Consider the following 15,513-nt stretch of genomic DNA (forward strand, 5'->3'; position numbering starts at 1 on the left):
TCAAGGTTCTGAGGAACAAGGAGGTACCTCTAGTATTGGTTTAGTAGCGACCTCGGAAGATATCGGAAGTGTTTAGGGAAGCCGAAACGTGTGATGCGGGAGCAGCATCCAGAACTATTTTCAGGGTGAGACTTCGAGGGCGAAGTCTAATTCTAGTGGGGGAGAATTGTAACAGCCCAAAATCTCAAATATGGTTAAATTGCATTTTGGGGTATTTTTAAAGGGGAGACTCGGCGAGTTGGATCCAGACTCGCCGAGTAGGATCGCAGAGTTGGTCGCGGGTTCGCGACTGGACTCGACGAGTCCAGGTATGGACTCGGCGAGTCGACGCTGTTCAGCAGAAACCCTAGCCGTTTCGTATTGGGTCGTATTTAAGGGTTGTTATGTCGTCATTGTTCGCCTTTTTGGCCGACTGAGAAGGATCCTAAATCGGTTGTGGGCATCCAGAACAAGGTTTGAAGATCATTGGTGATTTGAGGAAGTTATGGTCTAAGAAGGAGAAGGTTATGGCTAATGGGACAGCAAGGGAATCACGTTTTGAGGCTTGGGGACACTGAGAGTGCATGATTCAGGTAATCTTTCGGATTATTTCCTGTTATGTGAATGTGTGCATGGATTTAGGGTTTGTGAAACCCATTTGGAGTCTATATGGATTGTTATGTTGTTATACAAAAGTTTATACCCTGGTAATAGGATGATTAGAGGTCCAGAAGTCCCATTAGTGTGTTTTTCGGGAATATACGTATCTCAGGAAGCAGTTCGATTGACTGCATGGCGTGGACTCGCCGAGTCGGATGATCAGACTCGGCGAGTAGCTTGAAGATTCACTGAAACTCGCCGAGTTGTTCTTCAGACTCGGCGAGTAGCTTGAAGATCTACTGGGACTCGTCGAGTCGTTCTTCAGACTCGGCGAGTGGTGTCAGGATGCTTATACTCGTCGAGTTACCCTTTGCACTCGACGAGTCCAGTCAAGATTGACCGTTGACCTGTATATATCTCAGAGGGGGTCAGTTGCCTTGTTTGATAAGATCATTAACTAAGGCTGTGGTATTATAGGGAACCTGCGGACTAGCGGATTGTGTGCGAGTAGCTCGAAGAGGTTATAGCCTGCGTACTACGAGGTGAGTCTTCTCACTATACCTCACCCGGAAGGGTTTGATTGTGTGACCGGAAGGTCAAGTATGTTGTGTGTTATGTTTATATGCTATGAATGGAAAGTTAGCTGCTACGTGTGATATACATGCTTATATATGGGCCGGAAGGCAAGGTATTATGTGACAGAAAGGTCAAGTATGTTATGTGTTATGTTTATATGCTATGAATGGAAAGTTAGCTGCTACGTGTGATATACATGCTTATATATGGGCCGGAAGGCAAGGTATAATGTGACAGAAAGGTCAGGTATGATATATGATATTATGTGGATCGAAAGATCCGGGCCGGAAGGCGATATTATGTGGATCGAAGGATCCGGGCCGGAAGGCAATGTTATGTGGACCGAACGGTCCGGGCCGAATGGCGTATGTGCGTAAGGTATATTGGGGAACTCACTAAGCTTCGTGCTTACGTTGTCTATGTTATGTTATTTCAGGTTCTTACAGTAACGCGGGATGGCAACGGTTCGATTGTACACACCGAAGAAAGAGTTGAGTTTTGGAGGATCCTGGTCTTCTTTTATAATGAAAATGAAACTACGTTTTGTAATTTGAATGTGAATAAGATTTTAAACAAGTGTTTTTAATATTAAAGTGATTAATTAAATGAAAATTTTATTTTTGGAAATCTGGGTGTTACAAAAACCTTGAGGGATTGTCATATAGACTTCCTCTTTTAAATCTCCATGTAAGAATGCGTTGTTTACATCCATTTGATGAACTAACCATTGTTTCTTGGATGCTATCGCCAAAGCACATCGAACTGTAACTAATTTTGCTACCGGAGCAAATGTCTGGTGAAAATATACGCCTTCGACTTCTGTATACCCTTTTGCTACGAGACGGGCTTTGTATCGCTCAACTTTACCATCCGACCTGTATTTTATCTTGTACAACCATTTTGAATCAATTAGTTTCTTTCCAGGAGGAAGAGAGGTAAGAACCCAAGTTCCATTATCTTCAAGAGCTTGAATTTCGTTACTCATTGCCTCTCTCCAATTTGGGTCAACAATTGCTTGAGAAAAGTGTTTAGGCTCATCATGTGAAGTCATGGCCACTAGGAAGGCTTTGTGAGACTTAGAAAATTTATTATAAGAAACAAATTGAGATATAGGATGTATCGTTGAGGATTTTGATTCAAGAACATTGGCGGGAACAATGGTGGAATGCTCGAGTGAGGGTGGCAAATCAATGACAAACTCATTTAAATGCTTAGGTTTGGTTTTCATCCTTGTACTTCACCAATTTTATTTTTGTGGAGTCTCATTGATAGTCGATGGTCCAATCTCTTCATGATCTTCAACAATATTGTCACCGTGACTTTGCTCGTTATATTCGTTTTCTGATGACTCATTTCTAGTTTTCAGTCTGATCTGTGATCGGTTCTTCTTGAAAGGCATTTTTCTGGTCATCCCACTCATCTACTTCTCTTTGAATCTTGTTTAAATCTTCAGCAAAACTTGTTTCATTTAAGTCCTTATGACTCCCATAATCCTTTCCAAACGGAAAAATATTTTCTACAAAAGTGGCATTACGACTAACATAGAATTTTTCTTCCTTTAAATTGAAAAATTTATATCCTTTTTGTCCCATTGGGTAGCCTAAGAATACACACGGTTTTCCTCTTTCACCAAACTTTTCCTTATTTCCAACGTTGTCATGGACGTATGCCAAGCATCCAAACACCTTTAGATGATTGTAAGATGGGATTTTTCCAAGTAGAATTTCATGTGGGGTTCTATTCTCAAGAACTTTTGTGGGTAACTTATTGATGATATATGCTGCTGTTAAAATGCAATCTCCCCAAAATTCTATTGGTAATGATGCTTGAAAACGTAGTGCCCTACCCATTTCCAAAAGATGTCTGTGTTTTCTTTCAACTACGCCATTTTGCTGTGGTGTATAAGGACATGAGTTTTCTAAAATAATTCCTTGATCTCTATAGAATTCTATCATATATATAGACTTGAATTCTGAGCCATTGTCTGTTCTAATTCTTTTAACTCTTGTGTCAAATTGTGTCTTAGTCATGTTACAAAAAGATGTGAGTAAACGCCCGACCTCGGATTTATACCTCATTAAATAAACCCAAACTCCTCTACTATAATCATCAACAATTGACAAAAAATAGTGTTCTCCATTTATAGTAGCATTTTGGTATGGACCCCATATATCGACATGTATTAAATCAAAACTCTTTATTGTTTTAGAAAAACTAATGGGAAAAGGTAGTTTGGTTTGCTTTGCTCTAAGACATGAATCACAAAACTGATTACAATTATTTACATCTATTTGTTGTAACCTTTTCAATACTCCCTCTGAAGCGTGTCCCAATATTCTATGACAAATCATCTCTTTATTTAAAGTTACCATCGCAACCCTACATTCTTTGAACGACTCTAAATAGTACAATCCACCACGTTCCTTACCCGTCCCAATCAGGTTCCTCGAACATAAGTCTTGTATATAACATGTTTTTGGAAGAAAGGTTAGTGAGCAATTTAAGTCATTCGAAAAACGACTTACTGGAAGTAGATTACAGTTGAAATTTGGAACATTCAACACATCTCTTAGCTCAAAGTTATATGAGAGATGTATATCACCAATATTTTCAATAAGGATAGATGTACCATTTGGTATGGTCACAAAACTACTATCTTTACTAGTTTTGGGATTTTTAACCATTCTTTATGTGGGGTTATATGCTCACTAGCCCCAGAATCGATGATCCAAGAATGTGGAGTTGTAATCTTACCATTAATGTAAGCTTTTAGGTTATTCTTACCACTCATGTTAGCCTTAGGAAGGTTATCACCAATTTTCGATGCCCTGAGCATTCTCAAAAGATCCTCATACTCTTCTTTTGTAATTGTAGAAGAGCATGTTTCTTCTACAACTACAGCAGCCTTAGCTTGCACCTTTTATTTTCCAGCCTGGGTCTTTGCATTTGTGGATTTCAAGTTCCACCACTCCGGGTAGCCGATTAATTCAAAACAGCCTTCAACCATGTGACCGGTTTTGTGACAATGCGTACACCATTTATCCTCGGTTCTTCTTCGATTTTCTTGTCTCATACTTGATTGTGGTCCAACTTTATTATTTTGGCGAGGTGCAGATCTTCCTGTTGTTTGGAACACAGACGAATTGGAGTTGTAATTTTGTGCAGTTCCAATCTGGCACTGTTGTTCATCCTAGCTAACAAGGTGATAAGCCGCATTTAAAGTGGGCAAAGGGCTACTGCTAAGGATTTGGGTTCTTACAGCATTAAATTCCTCATTCAGCCCCATAAGGAAATCGTAAAGATGTTCTTTGTCATGGAGTCTAGCAATCTCTTTATTGATTTCACATTTACATCCTTTACAAGAACACGTGGGAATCTGACTTATGGACCGAATCTCATCCCACACACCTCTTAATTTTGTGTAGTATGAGGACACAGTCATGTTGCCTTGTTGTATGGTAGTGATAATTCTTCGCAATTCATACGCTCGTGAAGCGTTCTCTTTTCCAAACCTTTCTTTGAGATCAAGCCAGATCTCATGGGCAGTGACAACATATTTCACACTTCCTTTTATCTCGTTCTCCATGGCGCTCACAAGCCATCCACGCACCATGGCGTTACATCTCTTCTAGTTGCTCAAATCAGCTGAATCTTCTTGTGGCATGGGTAGAGTTCCGTCAATGAACCCGAATTTGTTTTTGGCATAGAGGGCATTCGACATCTCATTTTCCCAGTCACCATAATTTCCATCACGTAAGAGATTTTCTCCCACAAAGTTTTGCCCTGGATGGTCTGAACTCGCAAGAAAATAAGGAGAAGATACATCGAGTGCAGGCTTCTCTCCTTTGGACGATCCTAACGCGTCCGAGCCTGTCATCACAGATGAATACTAAGATTATATTCCCAGGTTTCACCCTGATACCATAATAAATTTAGAGGAATGAAATTGCTTCTTATTTTCTGAATAATAAAAAACGAATACAGGGAGCTCCTTATATAGGAGTAAAAGCTAAAGATAAGCTAAAAATAAGTATAAAGGTTAATAATTATCCTAACCCTTGTCCAGCAAGAAACGGGTAAAAGAAGGAAATTAAAATTAATCTCAACAGATAATGTTCTTTTCAAGAACTCTACACTCTATATTATTGAGCAAGTCGGATATAGCCTTGGTTTAGCGTATTAGGAGATTATATCATCACCAATCATGGTACTCTATTGTTCTTTATCAAGTTAAATCGACTTCACATCCTTCTTCATACATAACAAAATCCCCAAATTGAGGTAAATGGATTGGGGTGTAGAATTCTTCTTGAATATCATATGGTGAAGGGACCAAGAAATCGTCCTATGGATCCATAGATACCCAATGGAATCAATTTTTGTCCAATCAGGGGTTAGGAGGGTGAGACAACTAAGCATCACTAGAGCCGTCAATTCGTTCAACTATGTTAAATCCGATACAATGGGTTTCAAAAAAATCTCTTTCAAACATCATAATTAAGACAGACGAGGTCAAGAACGAGAGAGATGAAAGCCAATTGGAATTAGTGACCTTGTAGGGTTTTTATGTGGTACGAGACAACTTGGGTGAGGGGATGGAAGAATCATGGTTAGTCATGCAAGTCGAGGCATTGATCGATTGTGAGAAGGGTCAAAGGAGACAAGAATATAATAGAAACAAAAATAAGGCTAGGGTTTTAGGGCATTTCGCACAAAATACCACAAAAAAATATTATTATCTTATGCAACTTACAACTTTGACCATTTTGATTAAATTTAATGATTAACCTTCTACATTTTGTTTTAGCTAGGTATATTTATTGTTATATGACGGGCAATATCAGTTACGAAATCCAACAAACATTTCTCTTTTGAATGAAGAAATTTACATTATTTGAAATGAGCCGATAGTTCAAACATGGTTACTTCTTATGTAAAAAGCATGTGTAAAATGATAATTGCTAGCAGTTATTGAGGGTCGTAAATGCCCACATGCCAATGTTAGTTGTTTCCCCTACGGCCCCTACCCAGCCAAATCGATCAGAAAGAGCCAACTAATTAGTCATATTCCTATTTATATCATTAGATGCTTCGACCAACTAACCACAACTTCGATTTTGTGTCTGTCAATTCGTTTAAAAAAAATAAATGTTTCGTTAAAATAATCAAAACAAGTACATATTTTTCCACATCGATTAAATCCGTCAAACCAATTAGTCCGTAGGAGTGGGGATTGGCCAAGTTCGGTATATATGAGGTGGAGGTTTTTTTTTTTTACTTTTATTTTTTTTAACAGTTAATTATAAATTTATTAAAAAATAAATAAAAAACTCTAGTTAGGAACTAGAGCACAAAAACATTGTAAATAGTTTACAGTATATTGCCGAGCAAACCCATTTAAAAGCACATTTTTTATATCTACGAATAGAATAAAAAATATCTATTTTTTTTTATCTTATCACCTTCAAAAATTTTATCATTTCAAAATTACTACATATACCTATAAAATAGTGCACACAAAGGTGAAATAGAACTCGGCAAAGAGCAGAATATCGTCCTCTCACCACGGCATGTCAAGTTTTTGTATGGAGCTCTATAGTATTTTGTCCTCTCTCTCTCTCTCTCTCTCTCTCTCTCTCTCTCTCTCTCTCTCTCTCTCTCTCTCCTCTCTCTCTCTCCTCTCTCTCTCTCTCTCTCTCTCTCTCTCTCTCTCTCTCTCTCTCTCTCTCTCTCTCTCTCTCTCTCTCTCTCTCTCTCTCTCTCTCTCTCTCTCTCCTCTCTCTCTCTCTCTCTCCAGACAAAGACCAAAGCTAATATTGGGAGGGATCTCGACTGAGGTGGAACTCAGTATATTGGTATATTCTAAACCACACCCCTCAGCCTTAAAGTCAACTTCTTTGGATTGGTTTGATATAGGGATGAGCATAAGGACCGGGGAACCGGCCGGAACCGATATCGGTACTGGAACCGGTCAAGCCGCGACCGGGACGTTATTTTTGTGGATTTTTGGAACCGGGAACCGGTAGGAACCGATATAACTGAAACCAGTAGAACCGACAAAACCAAAACCGTATGATGATAATTTTCGATGACCGGTTCCAACATTTGAAGACACGACAAGAACCGGTATGAATCGGGAACCGGTAGAATCGGAACCGGTAGAACCGCCGGGCCGGTTCAGTTCTTGATTTGGCCGAAGCCGGTTCCCGGGTCGGGTCAGTTCCGGTCAGTTCGGTCCTTTTGTTCATCCTTAGTTTGATTGTGTGACTAAATTTTTTGTTGGTCTAATATATAAAATCTGCAATGGAAATCGAATTGTTGTTGTTAGAAAAAGAAACCATCCAATATTATCTCTAAAAACAAGTTTATAACAAAAAGTTAATAGCAAGCTTACAACGGAGAAAATAAATAAGCAAGTTTGTAACTCATAAAGCATAATAATGTAATATTATGCAATAGAAAAATACACATCGTCATAATCATTGAATTAGACAACTATTTAAAGTTCTATATCATTAGAAACTTGAGCAGTTTACTTTAAATCTAGAATATAAGGTCAGATAAAAGATAACGATGAACAGCGAAACTGGGTATCCGTTTTCAGAACTGAAACCGTCGGTTCCGGAATCGAAACCTCCTTCGGCGATTCACGTTTTTCATTTTTACGGAACCGCTACCCGTTGGGTACCCGCCAGTATATATATATATATATATATATATATATATATATATATATATATATATATATATATATATATATATATATATATATGACAATCACATACCTTATAAGTATCCTCTTTAATAATATCATTTAAAATTCAACAATTTAAATTAATTTGTTTTGAACAAATGTACATATATAATTTTCGTTTTGAAATTAAACTATCTATTTTTAAAATAAATTTATAGATAATAAACATAAGTTACTGTTAATGTTATGTTCAAGTTAAATTCTAACTCATAGAAATATTTGTTTAGCTATGGATTTCAATTTCTTGAATGCCAACTCAAAGATATAATTTTAAATGTTTTAAAAAATTTAATAAAATTAATGAACTGGGTACCTGCTAATGGAACTACTATCCACCGATTTTGGTTCCAGTTCCAACATTTTAGGAACCGTCGTTTCCGTTTCTTGTTCCGGTTCCAAATAATTAATGCAATACGCTCATCCTTAATAAAAGATACCATTAGTGATGAAATACGAAAGAGAATTAAAGAATAAATCGAAGAGATTAGTTCGAATTCGCATATGAGTTCCACTTATATAAATTTAAATAATACTACAAAGCATAATGTAAATATATTTGTTAAGTCCGGCAGAAACATCCGGTTTAGTTCCAAACAACAAACCAGTCCATATCACACGCTTAAATAAAATCCAAATTAGTCATCCATTTGAATTATTATTAACTAAGGTTATTTTATTTATTTATTTTGGCCAGCTTTCGCGCACCAACTAATCCTCGCTACAAATATAAAGCTTTGCGTCATGTCCTGAAACTACCGCAGACGAACCTCCATGGCCACGAGGCTGAGTGGTGCCAAGATTTGAACATTGGTCGATAGGTTATCCACCATATTATTAACTAAGTTTTTTTTGTCCGGAAACCCTCGTTAGTAAAGTCCCCTTTCCAAAAAAAAACTTGGTTATTAACTGAGTTTTAACATGTAGAAGCTATGATTAACAAATTAAACGGATATTGATAGTTCAAAATCATAATTATTAATTAATTATTTTCAAATAATTATTAATTTATAGAGTTATATGATTTGCATGTATTTTATAATAGTTGATTAAAATTATAATATAAAATGTTGTGCATATACGGTCAATGTTCTTTATATGTATAAAAAGATAATGATAATGTATATTGAAATATAAAATTGAGTTAACTAAAAAATAACCAAAATCAATTATGTAAATGTAATTGTTATACGATAAATTCAAAGTTCACTTAATATATATATATATATATATATATATATATATATATATATATATATATATATATATATATATATATATATATATATATATATATATATATATATATATATATATATATATATATATATATATATAGGAGGGCTCAATTGAGAAAAAAAGGTTAAGAATGGGGGAACCATTCTTAGCCAATCATTTAATGAGCTTAAAAAATGCACGGTGACTAACTTGTAAATAATCCAAATACATTAATGAGCGGTGGCAAAATTGTAAATAATCAAAAAAACATTAAACCGTCAGGGCACTTGAGTAATTTGATATCACGTCAAATATCGACAGAAAAGCACCATTTCCCTCTTCGATACACCATAACTCGAAAACCATTTGAAGAACAATCGACAAGAAGAAACACATTTGAAGAAGCATCAAATAACATACACGAAGAAAAATGTCTTCCGATGAAAACATGAACGAGACCATTTCCTCACTCTTGACAATGAAAGGTAACCATCGGCGTTTTTTCTCGAGTTTTTAACGATTTCGAATCATTTCTAAAATTATCACTTGATTACTTGAAATTTCTCGTAATGTTCGAAAATTATTAGTTGATTTATAACTAAAAACATTGTTTTCACACTGTTCATTCTTCAAAAAAGGTTGTTTACTTCAATTTTACTTGAAATTTATGATACTCGTTCATTCTCGTAACCCTCCTTCGTTATTACTTTATTTACTTGAAATTTTTGTAAGAATCATCCATTATTATTTGATATATAAATGATTTTACATCATCTCTTAATTTTTTAGCTTTATTCAAAACTATTCTGTCAAAATACAAACGTTACTTAACATTTTGCTTATGTTTTCCTAATATTAACTACTTACCCTTACAGAAACGACAACAACAGTGAAGAATACATATAAACGAAAACAAAAAACAAATCAAAAAGGTAAATAAAATATGTTTTGTTTACTTCTAAACACAAGCAAAACTAATATTCATTTGTGAATACGTATAGCTTGCTGCCATACATACATTATTAATATGTGAATACAACAAGAATTACTTACGTATGTTCTATTCACATATGAATATAACAAAACATATTCATATGTAAATAAAGAAAATATGAATACATATGTTTTATTCAAATATTCATTCATGAATATGTATGTTATATTAACATAGAACATAACTTACTGTCATACATACATTATTCATATGTGAATACAATAAGAATTACTTACATATGTTCTATTCACATATGAATATAAAAAAACATATTCATATGTGAATAAAAAAAATATGAATACATATGTTTTATTCAAATATTCATTCGTGAATATGTATGTTATATTCACATATGAATAGAACATAGCTTGCTGCCATACATACATTATTCAAATGCGAATACAACAAGAATCACTTACATATGTTCTATTCACATATGAATATAACAAAACATATTCATACGTGAATAAAAAAAATATGAATACATATGTTTTATGCAAATATTCATTCGTGAATATGTATGTTATATTCACATATGAATAGAACATAGCTTGCTGCCATACATACATTATTCAAATGCGAATACAACAAGAATCACTTACATATATTCTATTCACATATGAATATAACAAAACATATTCATACGTGAATAAAAAAATATGAATACATATGTTTTATTCATATATTCATTGATGAATATGTATGTTATATTCACATATGAATAAAACATAGCTTGCTACCATACATACATTATTCAAATGTGAATACAACAAGAATCACTTACATATGTTCTATTCACATATGAATATAACAAAACATATTCATATGTGAATAAAAAAATATGAATACATATGTTTTATTCAAATATTCATTCGTAAATATCAAACTCATTTATCTTATACTTACTATTGAATGAATGTAAGAACACTAACATTTCCAATAAAGATTCACCAACAATGAGAGAAACAAGATCAATGCAGAAGAGGAAAAATGCGAAAGGTACAAAATTCCTATCATATCTAATATATTCATATATAATAAAATTGTATATATATTAGTTATATTTTTGAAATAAATAAATATTATTAAATCAACGAGCATATATCATATTCATATATCAGTAACTTATTCAAATATTATATGTTTTCATTTCCCAGATAAAAAAGAAACAAAAGTACCAAAGAAAATGAAGCATCAAAGTAGGAAAAGTCCATCAAAAAGGAAAACTCCTGAAAAACAACCACTACAAGATTCAGACTTTGATTTTGAAAGTAGTCATCCATCGAAGAACGCAAAAAAAAAAAGGAGTCACCAATAAAAAAGACAAAAAAAAACCAATGGTAAAAGAATTTTACTCAATGAAAAACAGATGTTCACCAAAGGCATTACTATCTATAATCCTTGGGATGAGCAAAGAACAAAAAGAATCTGTAAGGTCTATGGGTTTTGGAGCTTTGTTAAAAATGAAAATCACGGATATACCATTGAAGCTGGGATTTTATGTTCTTCAAAAATTTGATTCTGAGAGAATGGTGATAGATATTGAAGGAAAGGAATTGAAAGTAACAGTAGAGTCTGTTCATGACATGTTAGGCATACCAATTGGTGGAACCAAACTTACACAACTGGAGGAATGACCTAAGGATGATACAAGTTATGATGAATGGAAGCAACAATTTAAAAAAGATTCAATCATCCGACTGAGTGCAATCAAAAATGTTATTGTTTCTACCACACAAGCTGATTTCAATTTCAAATTGAACTTCTTAGTTCTTTTTGTCAACACTTTTTGCGAGTCAACATCAATGGGAAGATGCAACCTGTTTCCCTTGAGTTATATTTCAAGAAAAACAAATACCAACAACATAGACTGGTGCAACTATGTTTTGGACTGTCTTGTCAGAACAAAAAACTCATACATACCATACTCAGATAACAACTTCTTTGTTGGACCTTCAGCTTTCTTGGTGGTAAGTTATTATAATGTTTATACTCAATTTTTAATAATATTGATTATTCATAATCTAATAGCAAATATTCATATATGAATAAGAAAAATATATTTGTTCACACATAATGCTTTACATTACTTATTCATTTATGAATAAGTAAAAAATAATATTACTTGTTCATATATGAATATCAATTAGTTATCATTTATGTGCAGTTGTTCTATGCTGATAACATCCACTCGGAAGCTTTAACAGTAACACGTAAACGTCCAACAATTTGTTATTGAAGTTCAGAGAAGATTAGATATCAAGAGACATTTGAACAAGAAAAAGGTAGATTTGGAGTTGGAGAATTAAACGAAGAATATGTTAATGAACAAAATGAAGGAGATACAGATCTCGAAGACAGTGATTCTGATAAAGATGAAGATCATTATGTTGAGGTAGTTAGTTTTAACATGTTAATAATATATGATTACATTAAATTATTATATTAAATTCTAATCATATACTTCTTTTTGTTAAATAGGCATATGAATCAAAAATATCAAAAATGATTAATAGTTTTGAGAGGATGAAGGAAAAGCTGAATTCAAAGCTTAATGATGCGATGACAAAGTTCCTTGAAAAGGAAAGTTTTAGAATTTTCAAAGAAAAGATGAAAAATATGATTGTTGAAGAAAAAACTAAAAGCACAACACTTTTTAATTTTCCAATTAATGAAATTGGAGTTGAAGGAATCAATTTGACACCAATAATGGGTCAAAAAACAAATGATCAAACAGAAAATGAAGATAAAGAGGGAAATGGTGAAGAAGACAGTGATAATGGTGCAAGTCAACCAGAAGTAGATTATTTGCTTGATTCAAATGAAGCAGATAATGAAGGAATAAGGAATGATGCAGATAAGAATAAAAAAGAAGGTGAAATTAGAGTAAAAGAGAAAGATGCAAAGAGGAATGAAAATCAGAATGATGAAGAAGAAAAAGATGATCATGCTGAGGAAACAAATAATCATGAAGAGACTATTCAACAAACTAAAAATCAAAATTTGTTGGATAAAGTTGTTGACAACATTGTGGACAATGTCCTTGGAATTAGAGTTTCAAGTTTAAATAGTCAAGAAGATGAAATCTGGAATCACCCTGAAATGAAAACTATTTTCGATAATATTGATATAGGTAAATTTTGTCTTAATTTTATTTTTAAAAAATATATAAAAATATCAATACACAATAACAATTTTGTTTGTTAAATTTTGACCAGGGTCACCAATGAGTACAGGTAAAACTAATACTCTTGCAGAAAAGGAAAAATTAGAAGGTGTACATGAACAAGGAACAAAAGTTGAAAAAACAAAGGGAGATGATACAGGTAAATGAATGATTTAAAATATATTACAATATTTATATTGATTTTTTTAATAACATTGTTTATTCATAAATGAATAATATACTATATAAATGAATAAAAAATAAAAAATATTCATATATGATATATGTTTCAGGCAAGGAAAACTCTGAAGATAGAAATGAAGGAGGAACGGAAGCTAAGAACACGAAAGATGGATGTGAAGAAAAACAAACAGAAATTGAAAAAGGAAATGCAGAAGATAGAGGTAAATAGTTGATTCACTAATAAATGAATATAGTAAGTTTTATTATTCATAAATGAATAACACAATATATGAATAAATAAAAAATATAGTATTACTTATTCATAAATAATAATATGTATTACTTATTCATAAATGAATACATTACTTATTCACATATGATGATATGAATTACTTAATCACATTTCTTTATCTTTCAGGAAAGAAAAAGTCAGAAAATCAAAACAAGAAAGGAGAAAAAGCTGACAAGACAAAAGGAAATAAAGGAGGTAACAATTTGGATAAACATTTCAAAATGTAAACTCAAATATTATAATTAACTTACAACTATTTATATGATAAATCTCCTGGTATGCAGATACTCATCCAAGCTTTAGTCTAGGTCTCAGTCAAGATTCAGATCAAACTTCAAGTAAAAAATCTAATGAATCTTCACCAAAAAAAGCACTTACAAAGAAACAAATCAAAGACGACCATCAGAAGGTTGTTATCAGATTAGCAAAGAAAAATGTTCTTAATCCAAATCCAATCTCTGTATCAATTCATACTGAAGTAGGACCATCAAAGGATGATCTGGATCAACCAAGAGAGAAGAAGCTTGCTGACGCTTTCAAATCACCTTTCAAATGCAGAATAACATACACAAAACCCAAACTGACACATCAGGAGAGTATTGTCTGTGAATGGTTGTTTAACTTACAAGGCAATACATCGTAAGTAACTTTATTTTATATATATTCATATATGATTATTATATAGATAATAATCTATGACATTTTGATTATATATTTGCAGAGATGTGGTTGTCCAGACAAAATATGGTCAGATAGCAGAAAGAGCAGTTATGGAAAGTCTATATGCAAACACAGAGATTTTTGGAGAAGTTTTAGACACTTGGTCTGATTTACTTAACCACCAAGAACTGGAAAGGGATTTTGGAAATTCACCATACAGACTCTTCTTGAAAGTTGGAGTTTCTGTAAGTTTATGTTCTAACCTTAATTCCTTCCTTATTCATAAATGAATACACCAATATGATGTATTCATTTATGAATATTATATTTTTTACAACTTAAATTGACATATGATTATACAAATATGATGTATTCTTTAACATAATTATATATATTCAATCGAAATTCACATATGATTATATTGGTTACAGACTGCTTATCTAACTTCAACATTGTCTGATGAAAGAAAGTATGAAAAATTCAAGGAGAACTTTCATGACAGTACCAATGGGTACAAAAAAATCTTGAACATAAAAGATATTGACATGGTATGTTAATTAAAGTTGTTTTTTTATATATATATTTATCAACAAAATACTTACCATTATATACATAAAACAGGTATTCTTTCCAGTTGTTAAAAGTGCTCACATTTTTGTGATTGTCTTCAACTTAAAGAAACCGTCAATTGAAATTCTAGACAATAGTGCAGTTGACGGGGATTATGAAGGGAAATACGGAGTAATAACGTGAAACGACCCAAAAATACGACCCAAAAATTTTGTTTTTCAACATACCCAAAAACCATAATCTGAGTGTCACATCAGACCGAAGTCCGAAGCTGACTGGGACCTTGTCCCCTACATCGAACCGGAGTCCAAAGCTGACATCGGACCGAATTCCGAAGCTGACTGGGACCTTGTCCCCTACATCGAACCGAAGTCCGAAGCTGACATCGGACCGAAGTCTGAAGCTGACTGGGACCTTGTCCCCTACATCGAACTGAAGTCCGAAGCTGACATCGGACCGAAGTCCGAAGCTGACTGATCATAACATAAACGTATCACTTAACATGAACACACATAACCCTGTCT

At 33.4% G+C, this 15,513-nt stretch overlaps 1 protein-coding gene across 1 annotated transcript; it reads right to left on the reverse strand.

Moving 5' to 3' along the window:
• Positions 1-4,075: 4,075 nt before the first annotated feature.
• LOC111880917 (uncharacterized) lies at positions 4,076-4,768 on the reverse strand. The gene is made up of 2 exons (XM_023877329.1): positions 4,415-4,768; positions 4,076-4,345 (listed from the first exon to the last, which is right to left on the reverse strand). Exons 1-2 carry the CDS (start codon positions 4,766-4,768, stop codon positions 4,076-4,078), a joined length of 624 nt encoding a protein of 207 aa, XP_023733097.1.
• Between the last annotated feature and the right edge of the window lie 10,745 nt (positions 4,769-15,513).

Source organism: Lactuca sativa, chromosome 6 (assembly GCF_002870075.4).
Source record: "Lactuca sativa cultivar Salinas chromosome 6, Lsat_Salinas_v11, whole genome shotgun sequence".
Lineage (NCBI taxonomy): Eukaryota > Viridiplantae > Streptophyta > Magnoliopsida > Asterales > Asteraceae > Lactuca > Lactuca sativa.